We start from the raw sequence: 17367 nt of genomic DNA on the forward strand, positions 1-17367 counted from the left end.
TAAAATATGAAAAAGTTAGGGCTGGAAATTTCCTGATTCTTATTAAATGCTTTGCATATTATTATTGTTTTACTAAACATGTACATTACTTTATATGATAGCAATTCTGCAAATCTCTAATGTACCCTTTTGTACTTCAGAGTTACCACTTGGCTAAGTCGTCTTCAGACTTGATAATTGTTATATATACATTAAAATGTGCTGTGCAGTATTTTCCTTTTATGATGATACCTTTTAGGAACTTATTTAATGTTAATGTAAAATTCTAAATTTAATACTGTGATAAATTAAGTCCATGCCTAATTTTATTATTTCTCTTCTGAACTTAGGTACAAGTTATGGAAGAGAAATTAAAAGCAGCTAATATTCAAACGAGTGAATCAGAGACAAGATTATATAAAAAGTGTCAAGATCTGGAGACCCTGATACAGGAAAAAGATGACATCATACAAAACTTGGAACTGCAACTTGAAGAGCAGGTTAGGAAGGATTTGATCATTTAACAGTTCTAAATATATGCATTCGTTTATGCATAATCACAAAGATTAAAGAGACAGAGCTTGAACTTCTAAATTTTGGTCAGAAATCTTACTCATTTGGTCAACTCATAGAAGGGCATCACATTTATTGGTGAGAGGTGAAAGTAAAATGGCATTCACCTTTAAGTCTGGGGTAATTCTGAGACGCTTTTTGTATGTGAAAATGCTCCTAACTATAAAGGTTTGTGTATAATGTTTAAGTTGAAAACACTTGGTTATCAGCAGGCCTTTCTGTCTGTAAAATGTCTCAAATAAATCTTTGTTTTAGATGGTTTAGGGTGTTGGGAATGTTGATGGATCATTATATTTTAAATATATGTTTGTGGCTAATTTATCTGCTTAGAAATGTGCACATTGCTTATAAACCACTTTATTGAGTTCATTTTAAAAGTTTATTAGCAAAAAGATTGCATTAGGATTATTTAGCATCATTTATGAAATTGTTAAGTATGTTAAATTACTTATTTTCAGCTTTTCCCCCCCCCCATTTCTGTGGGTATTGGTGTTTTATTGGATCAGTGGTTTTCAGCCTTCACCACCCCTGTTCCCCACCAAATATAATTTATATGGTAGTCACATTCTCAGTAGTTTTGTGACCATAACTAGATTTTAAGGTTGGTAAATGTAAGCTAGCGCTTTTTGGTCTTCATTTTTTTCTTGATCTTTAAAAACTAGTAGTGTTTGAGGGGAAACCAAAGCCAGGTCCCAGAGGAGATTCTGACTCTCTTCTCTCTAACCTGGTTGACCACTTTCCCCGTCCCTCCCCCCATTGTTGTTAACCCTGGTTTCTTTTGTTGAAAAGTTCAGTGGATTGATTTCAGTATATTATCTTTCAGAGAAAGAGAATAGCAGTTGTTAAAAGTAGTAATATTCGCATATGCTATTATGGTTTATTATTTTATCCGCTGGACAATTGTCACTTTTTTTTTTTTTTACTCTATTTGGTAATTTGAAGGTAGAGGTATTAACTTGGAAACAAGTTTTAAGTGTATTTGCCTTTTCTATGTATGATATAACATTTTTAGACCTGTGAGCTTATATTTGAACTAAACAAACTGTTAATGTTATTTCAGAAACAAATAAGGATACAAGAAGCTAAAATAATAGAAGAGAAAGCAGCTAAGATTAAAGAATGGGTAACACTTAAGTTAAATGAGGTACTTAATGTTATATTTTGCCTTTTCTGTACCTTTTACTTCTTTTAAATAGATAAGTTATCAGAATTATATGATCAGTCTCAGTGAAACAAAATTCTGGCCAGTTGGTTCAGCTGCTGTCTTTTGGTAAAAGTGAGATAGGGTGCTTTCATTTTAATGTTCAATATATTTCTAAAATGAAAAATATTGATAAGCTCATGGTAATCAGTATAAGTAGCCTCATTCCAATTAGTATTTTCTAAACTCTATTTCATTAATTTTAAATAATTATAGAACATGTGAATGTCATAAAATTGCGTTCAGTATCTAAGAAGTACACATTATTTAGTTTATATGGCAGATTAAATGCTAAAGTAATTTGGTTTAAATTAATTTTACAGTGTAAAGGCATAGGGGGTGAAAACACTTAAAACTCCTAGTTTTAGAAAAAATTAATATTGAAGCCATAATTATGTAGATTGATAACTTATGCTGATAAATCTGTCTGATATTTGCTTATCATTTCTTTTGTATTTTGCTTATGTGTAATTAGGTATTAACATTTTCTAAATATTGTAATTTACTAGTATATTTTAGAAATATATATAAATATATTTTTTACATATAAAATATAAAAGAATACCATATGTCCTTTTAGCTGGAATTGGAGAATCAGAATCTTCGTTTGATTAATCAAAACCAAACCGAAGAGATAAGAACAATACAGTCAAAACTACAAGGTATGAGTACTTTGACTAAAATAGCTCAGTTGGTTTTATTTGGTTATATACAATTTTACTATTGAGCACTTGATATATGACTGGCACTACTAAGAAACTGAATTTTACATTTTACTTATTTTGAATTGAGTTATATTTAAATAACCACATGTTCATATTAGAAAACACAGGTAGACAGTAGCAAGTAACACAAAAGAGATAATACTAATTTCAACGTTTATTTTCAGGTATGTTTGCTTAAAAAAAAATTAGCTCTGGCCTGTCTTTCTCAATGGCTTGTGCATTGAAGGGTCTTGGGTTCGATTCCTGGTCAACGGCATGTACCTGGGTTGCAGTGCAGGAGTCAGCCAATTGATGTGTCTCTCTCACATCGATGTTCCCCTCCTTCCCTCTCTTCCACTCTCTCTAAAAATCAGTGGTGATTTATTCAACTGTCAGCCCTTCTCCCTTTCCCTGAGGTCAGATGTAGAGGGTGAAGGGTGAGGCTGAAATTTCCAACCCTCTAATCACTTGGCTGTTTCCCCTGGCAGCCAGGCCTCATCACTAATCATCAGGGAAATGCAAAACGACAATGAGATATCACTGCATACCTGTCAGAATGACTATTATCAAAAAGACAAGAAATAACTAGGTGTTAGCAAGGATGTGGACAAAAGGGAACCCTGATACACTGCTAATGGTAATGTAAATTGGTTTAGCTACCATGGAAAGGAGTATGGAGATTTCAAAAAAATTAAAAATAGAACTACCATATATGATTCAGCAATTCTACTTCTGGGCATTTATCTGAAGAAAATGAAAACACTAATTCAAAAGATATGTGCACCCCATGTTCATTGCAGCATTTTTACAACAGCCAAGATATGAAAACAATTTAAATGTCTATCGATAGATGAATGGATAAAGAAGCCATAAAAAGAGAAATCTTGCCATTTGCAACAATAAGGATGAACTCAAGGGCTTTATGTTAAGTTAAATAAGTAAAAAAAAAAAAAAAAAAAAAAAAAAGACAAATACCTTGTCATCTTTTATATGTGGAATCTAAAAATAAATAAAATTGGAAAACCAAGCTCATTGACACAGAGAACAAATTGGCGGTTGCCAAAAACGAGGGATGTGTGGTGGGAGAAATAGGTGAAGTTTTTTTTTCTTTTTCTTTAGTTTTACTAAATTGAATAATAAAAGGGGGGGGAAAGATGAACCTTAGGATTTTCAGGCTTTTATTCTGGCATAAGGAGTGATTTGTCCCCATTTTTATGTGCTTTGGTTCTGTGTTTAACAAGCTGTGAAAAATTCAGATCTTGATTTTGATTAACGATCTTGCAGAAGTTCAAGGGAAGAAGTCATCCAGTGTTTCCACACCAAAGCTTTCGGAAGGCCAGCGTCTGAGCAGTTTGACCTTCGGGTGCTTTTTGTCCCGAGCGAGGAGTCCTCCTCAAGTGGTAAAATCTGAGGAAATGAGCAAGATACCATCTAAAGAACCCGAGTTCACTGAAGCAAAAGATATAGAAGGTATTTATGAACGAGCAGAATTTGCTTTGACATTTTTTAAAAGGGAAAAATCCTTATGTAGCTTAATTTTCCTTTTTTAATTTTTAATTTCCATCACTCAAAAGGGTAAATATACAAATTTTTTTTTTCTTGACAGATTCATGTCTTATGAAACTACTTTTAAAGAGCAGTTCAGCATTTAACATTGTGTATCTAGTTATGTTTTGTTGTTGTTTTTTTGAGAGAGAGTCTTTGCCAGTGATACAGAGGAGAAACTGATTTCTCCTCTTGGTACTTCTTCCTGCAGTAGGAAGCAGTGATGTTTAAAATTGCAAAAGGTTTGCAGTCCGGCTGGCATGGCTCAGTGGTAGAGCATTGACCTATGGACTGGGAGGTCATGGTTTGACTCCTGGTGAGGACACATGCCTGGGTTGTCAGCTCTATCTCAATGTGGGGCATGCAGGAGGCAGCCCATCAAGGATTCTCTCTAATCATTGATGTTTCTGTCTCTCTCTCCCCTTTTTTATTCTCTCTGAAATCAATCAATCTATATATATATATATATATATATATATATATATATACACACACACACACACACACATACACATACACATACACATACACATACACACACACACATACTAGAGGCCTGTTGCAGGAAGATTCCTGCAAAAATAGGACTTCCTTGGGCCTATTCCTGCAAGAATAGAGCTTCCTGTGGCCTGAGTGAAGCCTAGACACTCGCAGAGGCTGCGGAGCAGCTGGATCTGCTGCCAGTGTGGCTGGATCCAGCCTCTTTGTTCAGCACCCGAGTTCTGTAGCCCAGCTGACAGGCCCGGACACTCCAGAGGCTGTGAGTGGTGAGGCTGGATGCCCCGCCAGAGTGGGCAGATCCAGCCTCACCACTCAGCCTCCCTCCCACCCCTTCCCTGGCCTACAGGCCTGGATATTCCAGCAGAGGGTTTGAGGGGACTGGGTGCCGCCATCTTGTGGCTATGGGCACCACCATCTTTGTGAATGGAGTGACAGTTAATTTGCATATTAATCTTTTATTAGATAGGATCTTTTTAAAAGGTTCACAGTTGTACCTACATAGTACTTGTTTCAGTTTAGAGTTTCATATTAGAGCTATGAACTTTCTGTTCATTATTTTAAATATTCAAAAATTATCTAATATTAAATATAACATTGCAAATTTCTAAAGAAAAAGAGCACTAGGGGACAATTTTTTAACTGCTTTGATTTTCCCTTTATTGCTTCAAAGACGAAAATATTTGTTTAGATGTTGAAACGCTGAACCTCTGTGCGGATTTGTATTCTTCTTTCGGTCTTAAAGCCCCTCTAAATTTTGCTTTGTGATGCTGCTGCTGGCTTTGCACCTAGGATGACTTTTCCCAGCTGTTTCAGGGAGACTGAATTTGCATCTTCTCTATTTACAGTCCCCACTTCGCTTCCCCCAAAGGAAAAAACTATAGCCCTAAAAGTCTATGCTTGATTATGAAATTCTGGAAACTACCTCATGTTTTTTCAGTTTGAAGGCTCCTGTGCTACTCACTTTTATGCCATTACTTGCATGTTTGTTGTTGTTGTTGTTTGCTGAGAAGGCTGCCTAGACTGAAACTTCTGTTCATTTGCAAGTGATTTAACCAAGTGCCTGATACCAAATTGCAGAGTTTATTTGTTCAGCCTCTATATCCTTTGCTATAAAGGTCATACCTGTGTTTCTGTTTTCAAAAGTTTATTTTGTACTCTTTGATCTAAAACTTTAGTTCGCTGTTTCTGAAGGCAGTGGTTTATTCTGTTAATTATGTTATAAACAAAATAAACCATGTCTAAAGACATTGTAGAAGAGTGTAATTCTTATTATAAAAACACATTTTGAAGTTATGATTAAACCAGAAGTAGAGGGAGGAAAGCCTTTCTCTGTTTATGTTTTCTTCATGGTTTTGCATATTTCATGTACTGAAGTTTGGAAACCAAGTTTGTTATCTAAACTTTATTATGTTTTAATTTACTTGGGATGATTTTGAAATATAATTGAAAGAGGGTTGTCATTCTCTTTGCTTCTAAAATCGATTTAAGAGTATCATTTTTTAGTGGCTGCTTTCTTGGATAGGTAGTGTTGCCCTTTTTCACATTTTGCTTCTTTGATTATCTCTCCTTAGACTATTGTCAGTCTTCCCCCAAAATGTTAATATGTAAAAGCAGTTTCATTTTGATACTACCCTATTGAAGTGTTAGGGCTCCATATTTTATATAAAGCTAATCGTTTCCAAACTTGGATTTTAAAAAGTCATACAACTAGAAAAGAATAATGTAAATTAAATTAACTCTATTCTTATGAAAACTACAGTTTTTACCATGTAGTTACATAAAGCTAAATGCGTAGGAAGATGATATTATTAAAGCCAAACGTGCCAATATGATATACGCTTTTCTAGAAATGGAAATTCCAGAGAAATCTGTCGATAACCACGTTCAAGGAAACAACCGAGGCCAGAGAACCCCGGGTCCAACCCCTTGCGGCTCAGAACAGAATCGCAAATCAAGAACCAGCTTTGCTACGGAGGGCGGCACATCCCAGAACTCTGGGGCTCCTGGGAGTGACTGGAGTTCCGACGAGGAAGACGGGAGCAAAGGAAGAGCCAAGTCCAGGTACACGTCCACCCTCTCCAGCCACACGTCAGAGGAAGGGGCCCAGTGTAGCAGGATGGGCAGCGAGACCTACCTAACAGCGTCCGATGACAGCAGTTCTATATTTGAAGAAGAGACTTTCGGCATCAAGCGACTAGAACACAAGAAGCTGTATTCTTGGCAGCAGGAAGCGCAGTGGAAAGCTCAGAATAGTCTTCTTCTTGGAAAGGGAAATCCTGAGTCAAGTAAAAAAGAGCACGACAGTTCCTCAGACGAACTGAATAAAAAATTTCAGTCTCAAAGGCTGGATTATTCATCATCCTCCAGCGAGCCCAACACCCCAAGCCCTATTCTGACCCCAGCGTTGACTCCAAAGCATCCTAACCTACTGCCTGGAAGAGGAACCCAGTTAGTGCCTTCATCCAACCTGCCACCCCCAAAGTTAAGGATTCCCAATGTTTTCAGTATAAGCGTCGCCCTGGCCAAAAGGCACCTAAGCCAGCCGCAGTTAAGTTCCGACAGGATGTTTGGTACAAACAGAAATGCGATAAGCATGATCCGGCCGCTGAGGCCCCAGGAAACCGACCTGGATCTGGTGGATGGCGACAGCCCAGAGGTTTTAGAGAACATGGACACCAGTGGTGACGACGGATTGTTTTCCTATGACTCCCTGGAGTCCCCGTGTTCAGATGACCAGGAAAGCTGTGACTCGGCGAAGAAGGCGGCATGCAGCAAACCTCCAACTCCTCCCCTGCACCGCTTTCCCTCCTGGGTAAATTGTGCTGCTGCGTGGAGCACACGCACACTATTTATTTATTTATTTTTTCTTAACACTCATTTTCAGGTTTGGCTGCTTCTCCTGCTTCTTTTCAAATCTACCTGTGTTCCAATCATTCCCTGTTTTCAGAGCAAAATCTCCCCTTCTCTTTCTCACTGAGGTCTGAGTCGCTGAGAAGTAAGACAAGGGTAAGACAGATGGGAGAACAAGATACGACCTTTATTACTGATTAAATGGATTTTAGAGAATTGGTGGGCAGATGAGCTTTCTAATACTGGACTTTGGGACCAGCTGATTGATTCATCGGCTGGTGCCGGACCCTGCTCAGGCTGCGGCCAGTGGGGCCTGCCCCTCGGAAATGGAAAGCCTAGAGCAAGAACAAATGGTTGTTCTAAATAAGGGAAAGGAGAGAGGAAGGTGCTGGACTCTGCATGTCCAGTTTCTCCTTCTAAGCTTTCCAATCGCATTAAACCACTCCTCCTCCCTGGGGAGGGAGAGTGAATAGTTGGGAAGAGATCAGGAGTATTGAATTACTGGAGCTCCCTCCACAATTAAGAAAACATCTGGGTGGAGGAGAAAGGTTCCTCTTTCATTGTATGATATGTGTGGGTGAATTCTCCACCAGGACGCTTCACTCTGATTGGCCATCCGTTTTTGAAGTTAATTATTTAATTGACTGGCTTTAAGAGAAATTTAATTTTGCTCTTTATGAACTTATAAACCCCATTCCTTTAACCAAAAGCATCTTCCTAAATATCCAGAATTAGGCTGAAATTCTTCCATTGAAACACTGACAATTAATACAATAATTAACCCACCCATTACATGATTTCTTAAGAATTGCCAGATTTGAAAATTCTTCCCCTGTTTGAAACAGAGTGAAACGGTCTGTTCTGTAGATTTAAGTTTTCCTTCCCAGTTTGACGTAATTTAACCTGTGGCCTCAAGAGAAACACCTGGACGGCAGGAGTTTTGGGTTTTTGGAGTCGTGCTCTGTAGTTATTTTTTTTTATTTAGTGAGAAATGCAGTTTTTAGCAAATTAAGGTGACCATGTTTCCTAGTATAAATTCAGACCTTGAGCTGTATGTGCTCTTATTTACTTTCAGAAGAACCTTTCATTGTCCATATGAAACCGTCTGCAGTTTATTACTAAATTCTGGACAGAAAAAAAAAAAAAAAAAAAAAAAGCGGGAGGGGATGCTATCAGCATGTGAACCTCTGGAATTCCAAATATGTTATCCTGTAGGCAGCGTGCTTTTCTTATTATGTTGAGATTTCCAGAGATTTAGGTTAGGCTTTCATGTTTGTTTTAGTTGGCAAACCATTTTACTTTTTTTTTTTTTTTTTTTTTTTTTTTTTGTTTTTTTTTTTTTTTTTTTTTTTTTTTTTTTTTTTTTTTTTTTTTTTTTTTGCCTTTTTTGCTTTTCCTTGGCTGCTGAAACTATTCAGTCCTGGAAAAAATACTATTGTTTTTTTCACAAACCCTTTAGCAGACTGGCCAAGTTTGAGATTTTATTTTTGTTTATTGGTATTTTCAGGTTTTACAAAAGAGCGATGTATTCCTATTCAATTTATCAGAGTTTATTTTAAGGATTTTTAATAGTTTAAGACATAGCCCATCCTCATTGAACTTGACTATCATTTAAAATTCAATGGTCACTCTAGGGGGACAACCTGTGATGATTGAGCAGGACCTCTGATCGTCAACTCCTTAGAAACTGGTGACACCATTGCCCGTGGCCCAGTGGCTCACTTTTCCTCTCCTCTCTACAGCGAGTCTGCTTCTCTCACCACTTCTAACTACTCCTCTTCACTCTCCCATGATTTCTTACTGTCTCACATCTCCTGCTTACTGTCTTATCCTACATAATAAAAGGCTAATATGCAAATTTCCCCCTCAACCAGGAATTCCACCGTAAGTTTGACCAGGAGGTGGGCCAGCCCACCAACCACCCGTGGCATCTCCCCCATCCAGCCCTGCTCCCAATAGCCCCCCCACCCTGATTGGGGGTGGGGCCAGCTGGCTAACCTACCGTGTGCCCTGCCCCCTGCTGGCCCAGCCCCATTGCCCCAATCAGGGCGGGTCGGCCGGACCCCACCCATGCACAAATTCATACACCAGGCCTCTAGTTTTTATCTACCAGTATTTCTCTGTTCTGCCAACTCTGCCCACAATCACACTCTCAAAGAAACTGCATCTGAGTCATTCAGTCAGCCACTCTTCAATCCAGAGTGTCTCAGACGGTCAGAGCTTCTCACGCCCATGACCTCACAGGCCCCTGGCTAGCACAGTCCTGACCAGGACTGCCTTAGGTGCCTACTGTACTATGGTCCAGACAACTGTGTCCAGGTTAGAGACCCTTTTCTCACAGTGGGCAGGGTTAATAACCTTTTTAGTACCCATTTCAGAGCTACCTCTGAACTGAAAAAGAGAAAGAAAAATAACCTACTTTTGGAAAAAGTATACATTCCATTAAAAATTGGAAAAAATTATACATTCCATTGCAATTCTCACACTTACTATTTGACCTCAGGTGTTTCTTCTATTTCATTGGAATATGAAGGTAACAACGCTTAAATGCTACTCTATCTGTGATTTCTGATTTCAAGTGTTTTCTTTTTTCTTCAACCATGCTCTAGAATAGTAGAATATTAAAGGCAATATTTATGTGTAGTCAACGATTAGGAATGGATTCTGGATTCATGTTACAACTATTCAAGGTCCCCCCCCCCCTTTTTTTTTCTTTAACCATATTCTAGAATGGTTGGCTATTAGAGTTAGTGCTCATGTAGAGTTAGTGATTGATTGTGAGTAAGCTTTCTATTACTTTTTTCCTATCCTCAAAAGAATTTAAAATACCGAGCAAAAATTTGGGAACAAAGATAAATAATGGAATTATTAATGGATGAAAAAAAACCTCTGCAGTGCTATTCACAGTGGCATATTTTAGTTGGCAATGGTGACAGTTTTATAATAATGCTGTACTCTAATGAATATTAAATGAAAAACATGTGTATTGAAAGTAATCATTTCTTTGCTTTAAATATTCAGTTTAAACTTCTCTTTTACATTAGGAAAGCAGAATTTATGCTGTGGCCAAGTCAGGCATTCGGATGTCTGAGGCCTTCAGTGTGGAGAATGTTAATAAAAGTAAGTGGTTTTGCATGCTATCACATGAATGAACCTTGAGGACATTACGCTAAGTGAAATAAGCAGTCACAAAAATGCAAATACTGTATGATTCCACTTATATGAGGTATCTACAGTAGTCAGATTCATAGAAACAGAAAGTGGAATACTGATTATTGGGAGTTGGGGGAAGGGAAGGGAGAATAGTTGTTTTATGGGTACAGAATTTCTGGTTTGTAAGATAATGTTATCAAGATCAGATTCACTGGTTATCTCTGAGATATGGATTAGTGGTAGGATAGGAAGAAGAAATGACGGGGATGACCAGTCCACCAGTACTTTGATGCGCAGTGACCACCAGGGGGCAGACACTCAACACAGGAGCTGCCCCCTGGTGGTCAGTGTAGTTTCACAGCCAACCTCCTGCAGCTCCTCCCCACAGCTGGCCAACCTCCCGAGGCCCCTCCCCAGTGCCGGCCAGCCCCTCTGATAGGCCCCGATCGCCAGCCAAACCAAGGTGCACCAATTCGTGCACCAGGCCTCTAGTGAGGAAATAATGAACCATGTAATAGAGCGTATGATTACACCTGCAAATGCCATAATTTTTAAAGTAGAGTATATAACCAATAATCATGTTAATCCAATTTCTCTTTTAATTGGAAATTTTGTTAATTCACATTTGTAAGAAATAGACCTTCTAAAATGCTGGTTAGAAGGTTTTGTGTTGTTTTTGAGAAAATAATTTTGTTTTCTGTTTCAGATTCTGTTGCAATGCTTTCCTATACCACATCAGGACTTTATACATCTCTGATATACAAGAATTTGACAACTCCAGTGTATACAACATTGAAGGGGGTAACTCATTATTGTTACTGTTAAACATGTAACAATATAGCATAAAAATATAAGAAATGAACAATCTGGAGAAGATATTTGTTCTTATCAGTATTAGAGATCTGAGTCCAATTTTGTTCTGTCCCATGTGATACTCCACCCCCTCCACGGATTAGTTAATTGTTTAAAGGAACTATATTACTAATGATGCCATGAAAACTAACTTAGAAAAATCTCTGTATCACTGCCAGGACTCCCCTCCCTTGCTTGAAGAATCTTATTTAAATAAGTATCACCAGGTATTCATGCCCTTGTGTTTTCAGGAATCTTTTATAAATCGCCACATGCCTTGCTCATTAGAATTTGGGACTTAGCAACATGACTTTGATCATGGCAAGACATATTCTTTCATTCCTTAAAAAACATGTATTCCATGGCTGCTTCTGATAAAACCTTCTAGCATCTAGGACGGTGCCTGATATACCGGCCCTGGATCTGGGGGCTGAGCTTTGTTCTCCAGCAGTGCCCATGCCTCGTTATTTGACTGTGGACAAATCCTTCAGTCTCCTTAGAGAGTGAGGGGATTAGCTGAGATGATCTTTTAGGCTCTTTATAGATCTAAACGTCTGTTCTTCCTAAAGAGAGAGGTGACCGTAGCGATGGACACACAGAGCTGACTCTGCTTTTCTGCAGAAGGCGACCCAGATAAGCAGCAGCCCGTTCCTGGACGAGTCGTCTGGGTCAGAGGAGGAAGAGAGTTCCAGATGCAGCTCCCGGACGTCCGAGTCCGACACGCGCAGCCGGAGCGGGCCCGGCAGCCCCAGAGCCATGAAGCGAGGTGAGCGAAAGGCTCGGGCGTCCGAGGCGACTCCAAACCGTTCAGAATACTTCGTGGGACTCTTATCTCTTGTAATAGGATATTTTAAAAAGTCAGAACACTTATTTTAAACCACGGTGACGAGAGAATTAGCCTGGGACTAAGACACTTATATTCTCGATTCTCTTCCTGTTCCCAGACAAGCCACATACGCTTTTTTTGTTTAACCTTTTCTTTCATGTAAAAGAGAGGACACTTTATTGTGGGTAACAATTCATTTGGATAATTTATGGGATAGATTTATTTCTGCTCAATTTGATACAATGCTAAATGGCAGCAAACACATCTAAAAATCTGGTGATTAATCTGATAGTAAGATGGAAAACAATAAAAAATTTACTTCAGATATATTTGTGATGTTTAGTGGATTTGGAAGAAACTTTTCGCTTAGGAAGAGGTTACAGAGAGATGTCATCACACTAAATGGTGTCTATAGTTACAGAAACTTTGAATTCACCATGATACGTTTATTGGTTTTCAAACTGTGTTCCATGGAACCCCTAGGTATTCCCAAACCCCTCATTTTCAACTGGAGTCATCAACTTTCATAGGTTTAGTATTTTGGGGCTTCCAATGGTCTTTTTGTTTATACCTTGACTCCTCAACTTACCCTCCAACCCCCCAACTAGATTTATATTAATTTTTTCTCCCAAAGTTGTGCTAGGTCTTATTTTCAGGGGATGTCTTACCTTTCTATGCGCTAGGTCTTATTTTCGGAGGATGTCTTATTTTCAGGGAAACATGGTATCACTCTTTTACTCAAAACTGGTGACACCATTATGCAGGAACTCAAAATGGCTATAAGGTGTCTTTTATATCCTTCCTCCTCTCCTTTTTTTCTCCTCCTTCATTCAACTCTGGCCACACTGCTGTTCCTGGAACATCCCAGACACGCTTTTATGTCAGGACCTTTGCACTGGTTGCTTCCTCTGCTTGGTCCTCTTCACCCAGCTGTCTATATGGCCGACTCCCCCGCCTCCTTCAGTGCCTGTGCAGACACTGTCCTCTCAGTGAGATCTGCGCTGACCACACCATTCAGATGTACTCCTTCACCTTCTCCAACTGCTGGGCTCTTGAAAATTCCTTTAGTCTGCCCTCTATATTATTTTTCCACAGGACTCAGTGCCCATTTTTTATCTGTCTCCCTCCAACGAGAATCCGCGTTCCACGAGGGCAGAAAAGGTTCTGTTCTGTTGTCTGTTCTATTGCTAGCACCTAGGATGGCGCCTGATTTACTGGCCCTGGATCCAGGGGCCTGAGCTTTGTTCTCCACCAGTGCCCACGCTTAGTTATTTGACTGTGGGCAAATCCTTTAGTCTCCTTAGAGAATGAGGGGATTCGCTAAGATGATCTTTTAGGTCCTTTATAGATCTAAATTTCTGTTCTTCCATTAAAAGAAAAAAGACATTACAGTAATCACAACTGTTATTTGTCTTATTCACATAAATAATAATGATACAGTGACATTCTTCTAATGTCCCTTAAATGTTAATAAATATTTTTAATTGGCTATATATTCTAATGAATAATGATCTAAGTCCTTGATTTTATTTAATATATTCAAAATCTCCATTGTAGTGACCCTCCAAATATAACTTGCAATTTTCAAGTCTTTTTCTAAAAAGCCAAGTGAGTTCTTGTGAAAATGTTCCCTGAATTTTCTTTTATAGCCCCTGGCAAATGAAATAGTCTGTTTATGTCTTTAAATCATATTGCTTCTCTTTTAAAAATATTTTTAAAATCTATAAACTAGTATTATTGGGCTTATACAAAAAAATTCTGAAATTGTGGAGTGTTTGTAAATGTGAATTACTTTAAAGGTGATTACAAAAAGTGAATGTGATTGTGAAAATCTTAAGATTAAATATTTGAAAAAAAAAGATTTAATATTTGTTTGCCTATATATAAAAACGTAAAAGCACAAATTTTAATCCTTAATAAAATATACATTTGTAGACTAATGTATATGTTTTATATATGCAAAAATAACTTTGCTTTTAATCACTTTAAATGTTAATGTTCTTTTGACTTCCTTAAAGACTTGCAGGTTAGTCCTTACCCTTTAGTTTCATTTTCTGCTTTAAAAGTTCTTCATGGCCAAAGGAATGAGACTAAATCTAGCAGAGGAAGGCTTACGATTTAGGAATAGCTGTATCCTTAAGAGAACTCCCAGCCAGCCTTTGGACCACCCAATTATTAAATATTGACTTTGATTTATTTCTCTATTCATCTAGGTGTGTCTCTGTCTTCCGTGGCTTCTGAAAGTGATTATGCTATCCCCCCGGATGCTTACTCCACAGACACCGAGTGCTCACAGCCGGAGCAGAAGCTCCCGAAAACATGCTCATCTTCCAGTGATAATGGGAAAAATGTAAACACTGCATCAGGTTTTGTTCGTTTTTTACATTAATAAATCCGTTAGTTGGATCTTCCAAAGGAAACTGAAATGCTTTTTAAAATCTCTTTGTAATTAGGAACCACTGGAAAAATCTGGCTATTTATTAAAAATGAGCGGTAAAGTCAAGACTTGGAAGCGGAGATGGTTTGTCCTGAAAGGTGGTGAATTACTCTACTACAAATCTCCGGTGAGTGGAAAGCACTCGCTATTGGTTTCAGAGAGAAAGGGAGAGGCAGAGACAGGAAGATCAATGATGAGAGAGAATCACTGATTGGCTGCCACCTATACACTCCCTCCTAGGGATGGAGCCCTCAACCCGGGCATGTTCCCTGACCAGGAATCAAACCTCAACATCCCGGTTCATAGTCAATGCTCAACCAGCTGAGCAGTGCTTGCTATTTGGAACTGAATTCCTCCAACTAGAATTCAGATTTCTGATTGATTTTCTTCCCTGTGATGTTATTAATTATTAATAACATTAAGCATTTCTTATTATTGTCACTACAGGTAATAATTACTTTGTTTTTGGTTTTCTTCCTTTCCTGCAGAGTGATGTAATTAGAAAACCCCACGGCCATATTGAACTTAGTGCATCCTGCAGTATTTTAAGAGGAGATAACAAACAAACGGTCCAGGTACTTTTTTAAAAGCTATTTTTTAATTTTTTATTTTTGTATCATGCAAAACTCGATTCTCAATTATTCCAACGAATGAAGAGGAGATTGGATATTCACTATTTTGTAAAAGTTTACTGTGGGTTTGATGACTCAAAATTTATGAAACTCCAGGAGTTCTTGGTTAAAACCATAATATGAGCTAAGTTTCTGTTGAGTAACTCTCCACTACTTCATTTGCCCTTTATCACTTATACTGTTCTTTCTCTATACTTAATCTCCCAGCTATTCTCAGCTCTCAAACTGTCTAGCTATTTTAGGGGAAGGTTATCGGATAAATGAAGACGTTAGTAGTTTAATGTATATTAAATTCAGGGGTGTTTGTATTTAAATACAGAACCAGAAAGTGACAGTTCTATGAACTTCAGATACTGTTGACACCTAAATAGGAAGGATATTGGTGAGCGGTGGGGCCGTATTAGTTCCCACTACATTACACCATAGAAGAACCACTGACCCTTTCACTCACCAATAGGCCAGTCTCGACAGAAACCTGTCCCATTTAAGACGTAGGCTGTTGAGATAGTTTGGTATATGTGATTTAAATTCAGACACTTTGAAATGCCTTTAATAATCATTATTATCTTGCTCCTTGCAATGGTAGACTTTGACATTTATTAGAAAGTTACATTATCAATGTTTTCAGTGGATAATACCTGAGAATTGTCCCAAAATGTAGAAAGGAAAAATCATGGAAGCTTTGTCTGAGAGCATGGCAGATAAGGGCCATTTGTAAGCTTCTTAAATATCTGTAAAATTTGACATATGGTTAATTTGAGTCTGAAAAATTGCAAGTTCATAATGTCTGATCACATGTTGGTTCTAAGAACTCTTATTTTATTTATAATTTATTGTTTTCAGATAGATAGATTTCAGAGAGGAAGGGTTCAGAATTGAATCCAGGACCCTTCAGTCCACATGCCAAAGCTCTGTCCACTGAGCCAAATCAGCTAGGGCGATTTTTTTTTCTTTTCATTTCTATAACAGCTCCTGGCTTGATTAAAAATGTGTCATTTCAGTACAGTCTCCAGTCATTCTGCTCCTCACTTCAACAACCAGGAGCCTATAGCACACTTAAAGGAAAATGTTTTGAGTAAACAAGATAAATCATCACCTAAAATATCAATACTATGAAAAGTTTAAAGTAAACTTAAGTTGAAAAAAATTTTCAACAGAAGGTTAATCACTGTATTTCTGACAAAGTGGTTAAAAAATGCTATAATTAATGTCGTTTTTTAACATTCGTTTAAAATCTTGCTTGGCGTTGACTTGTATTGACATAACCTTCAAACACGTGGTATCTACAGAACGTGTGAAGTGCAATTAACAAGTTTTGCTTGAAAAAGTTCGTGTTTGGTTTGGTTTTTGTTGCAAAACTAGGGCTAAGAAGATGGCGGATGAAGAGCATATTCGGCACTGCATGCTTTACGAGTTCCAATTAGGAAGAAAAGCAAGTGAGGCTGCAAAAAACATCTGTAGTGCTCTTGGTCAAGATGCAGTTAGCGCCAGAAAATGCCAGCGTCGGTTTGAGAAATTTCGCGAGGGAAATTTTTCGTTAGATGACAAGAGTGGTCGAGGCCGTGTGTCCAATTTTGATCAAGAAGCTCTTCAAGCTCTTTTGGTGCAAAATCCTCAAATTACCCAACAAGAGCTTGCGACAACTTTAAATTGTTCACAAAAAACAATTTCCAATCAATTGCGTGCACTTGGCAAAGTCCAAAAGTTTGGAAAATGGGTTCCTCATGAGTTGACCGACAACAACCGTAATCAAAGAGTCACAATTTGCAGTTCGCTCCTCTCTCGTCAAAACCGTTTGCCGTTTTTAGAGCAAATTGTTACCGGAGATGAAGAATGTGTGCTGTATGTTAATTTGAAAAGGCGGCCTCAATGGTTGGACAAAAATGAGGCTCCGCAGCCCACGCCAAAACCTGACTTGCATGCGAAAAAAGTGATGTTGTGTGTTTGGTGGAATTTTAAAGGAATTCTTCATTATGAACTTTTACCATCTACCCAAACCATTACAAGTGCAGTGTATAGTGCCCAATTGGAAAGGTTAGCCCAAGCTTTAAGAGAAAAAGAACCCGCGCTGATTAATCGGAAGGGCGTAATTCTTCACCACGATAACGCACGAC

The 17367-nt window shown here is 38.2% G+C and overlaps 1 protein-coding gene across 4 annotated transcripts in view; it reads left to right on the forward strand.

Moving 5' to 3' along the window:
* PLEKHH2 (pleckstrin homology, MyTH4 and FERM domain containing H2) overlaps positions 1–17367 on the forward strand; it is a 66920-nt gene that overhangs the window by 15724 nt on the left and 33829 nt on the right. For all 4 annotated transcript variants that reach the window (XR_006741410.1, XM_036435161.2, XM_036435162.2 and 1 more), the window contains exons 4-14: positions 330–479; positions 1613–1696; positions 2334–2415; positions 3742–3927; positions 6351–7315; positions 10398–10473; positions 11213–11307; positions 11980–12124; positions 14398–14534; positions 14638–14748; positions 15110–15196. Coding sequence is in view for 3 of the 4 variants with exons in the window: in XM_036435161.2 (XP_036291054.1) it covers positions 330–479; positions 1613–1696; positions 2334–2415; positions 3742–3927; positions 6351–7315; positions 10398–10473; positions 11213–11307; positions 11980–12124; positions 14398–14534; positions 14638–14748; positions 15110–15196 (2118 nt within the window). In the remaining variant the exon portion in view is untranslated. The remainder of the gene's footprint in view (positions 1–329; positions 480–1612; positions 1697–2333; positions 2416–3741; positions 3928–6350; positions 7316–10397; positions 10474–11212; positions 11308–11979; positions 12125–14397; positions 14535–14637; positions 14749–15109; positions 15197–17367) is intronic.

The sequence above is a fragment of the Pipistrellus kuhlii genome, unplaced genomic scaffold (genome assembly GCF_014108245.1).
Source record: "Pipistrellus kuhlii isolate mPipKuh1 unplaced genomic scaffold, mPipKuh1.p scaffold_m20_p_13, whole genome shotgun sequence".
In the NCBI taxonomy this organism is placed as follows: Eukaryota; Metazoa; Chordata; class Mammalia; order Chiroptera; family Vespertilionidae; genus Pipistrellus; species Pipistrellus kuhlii.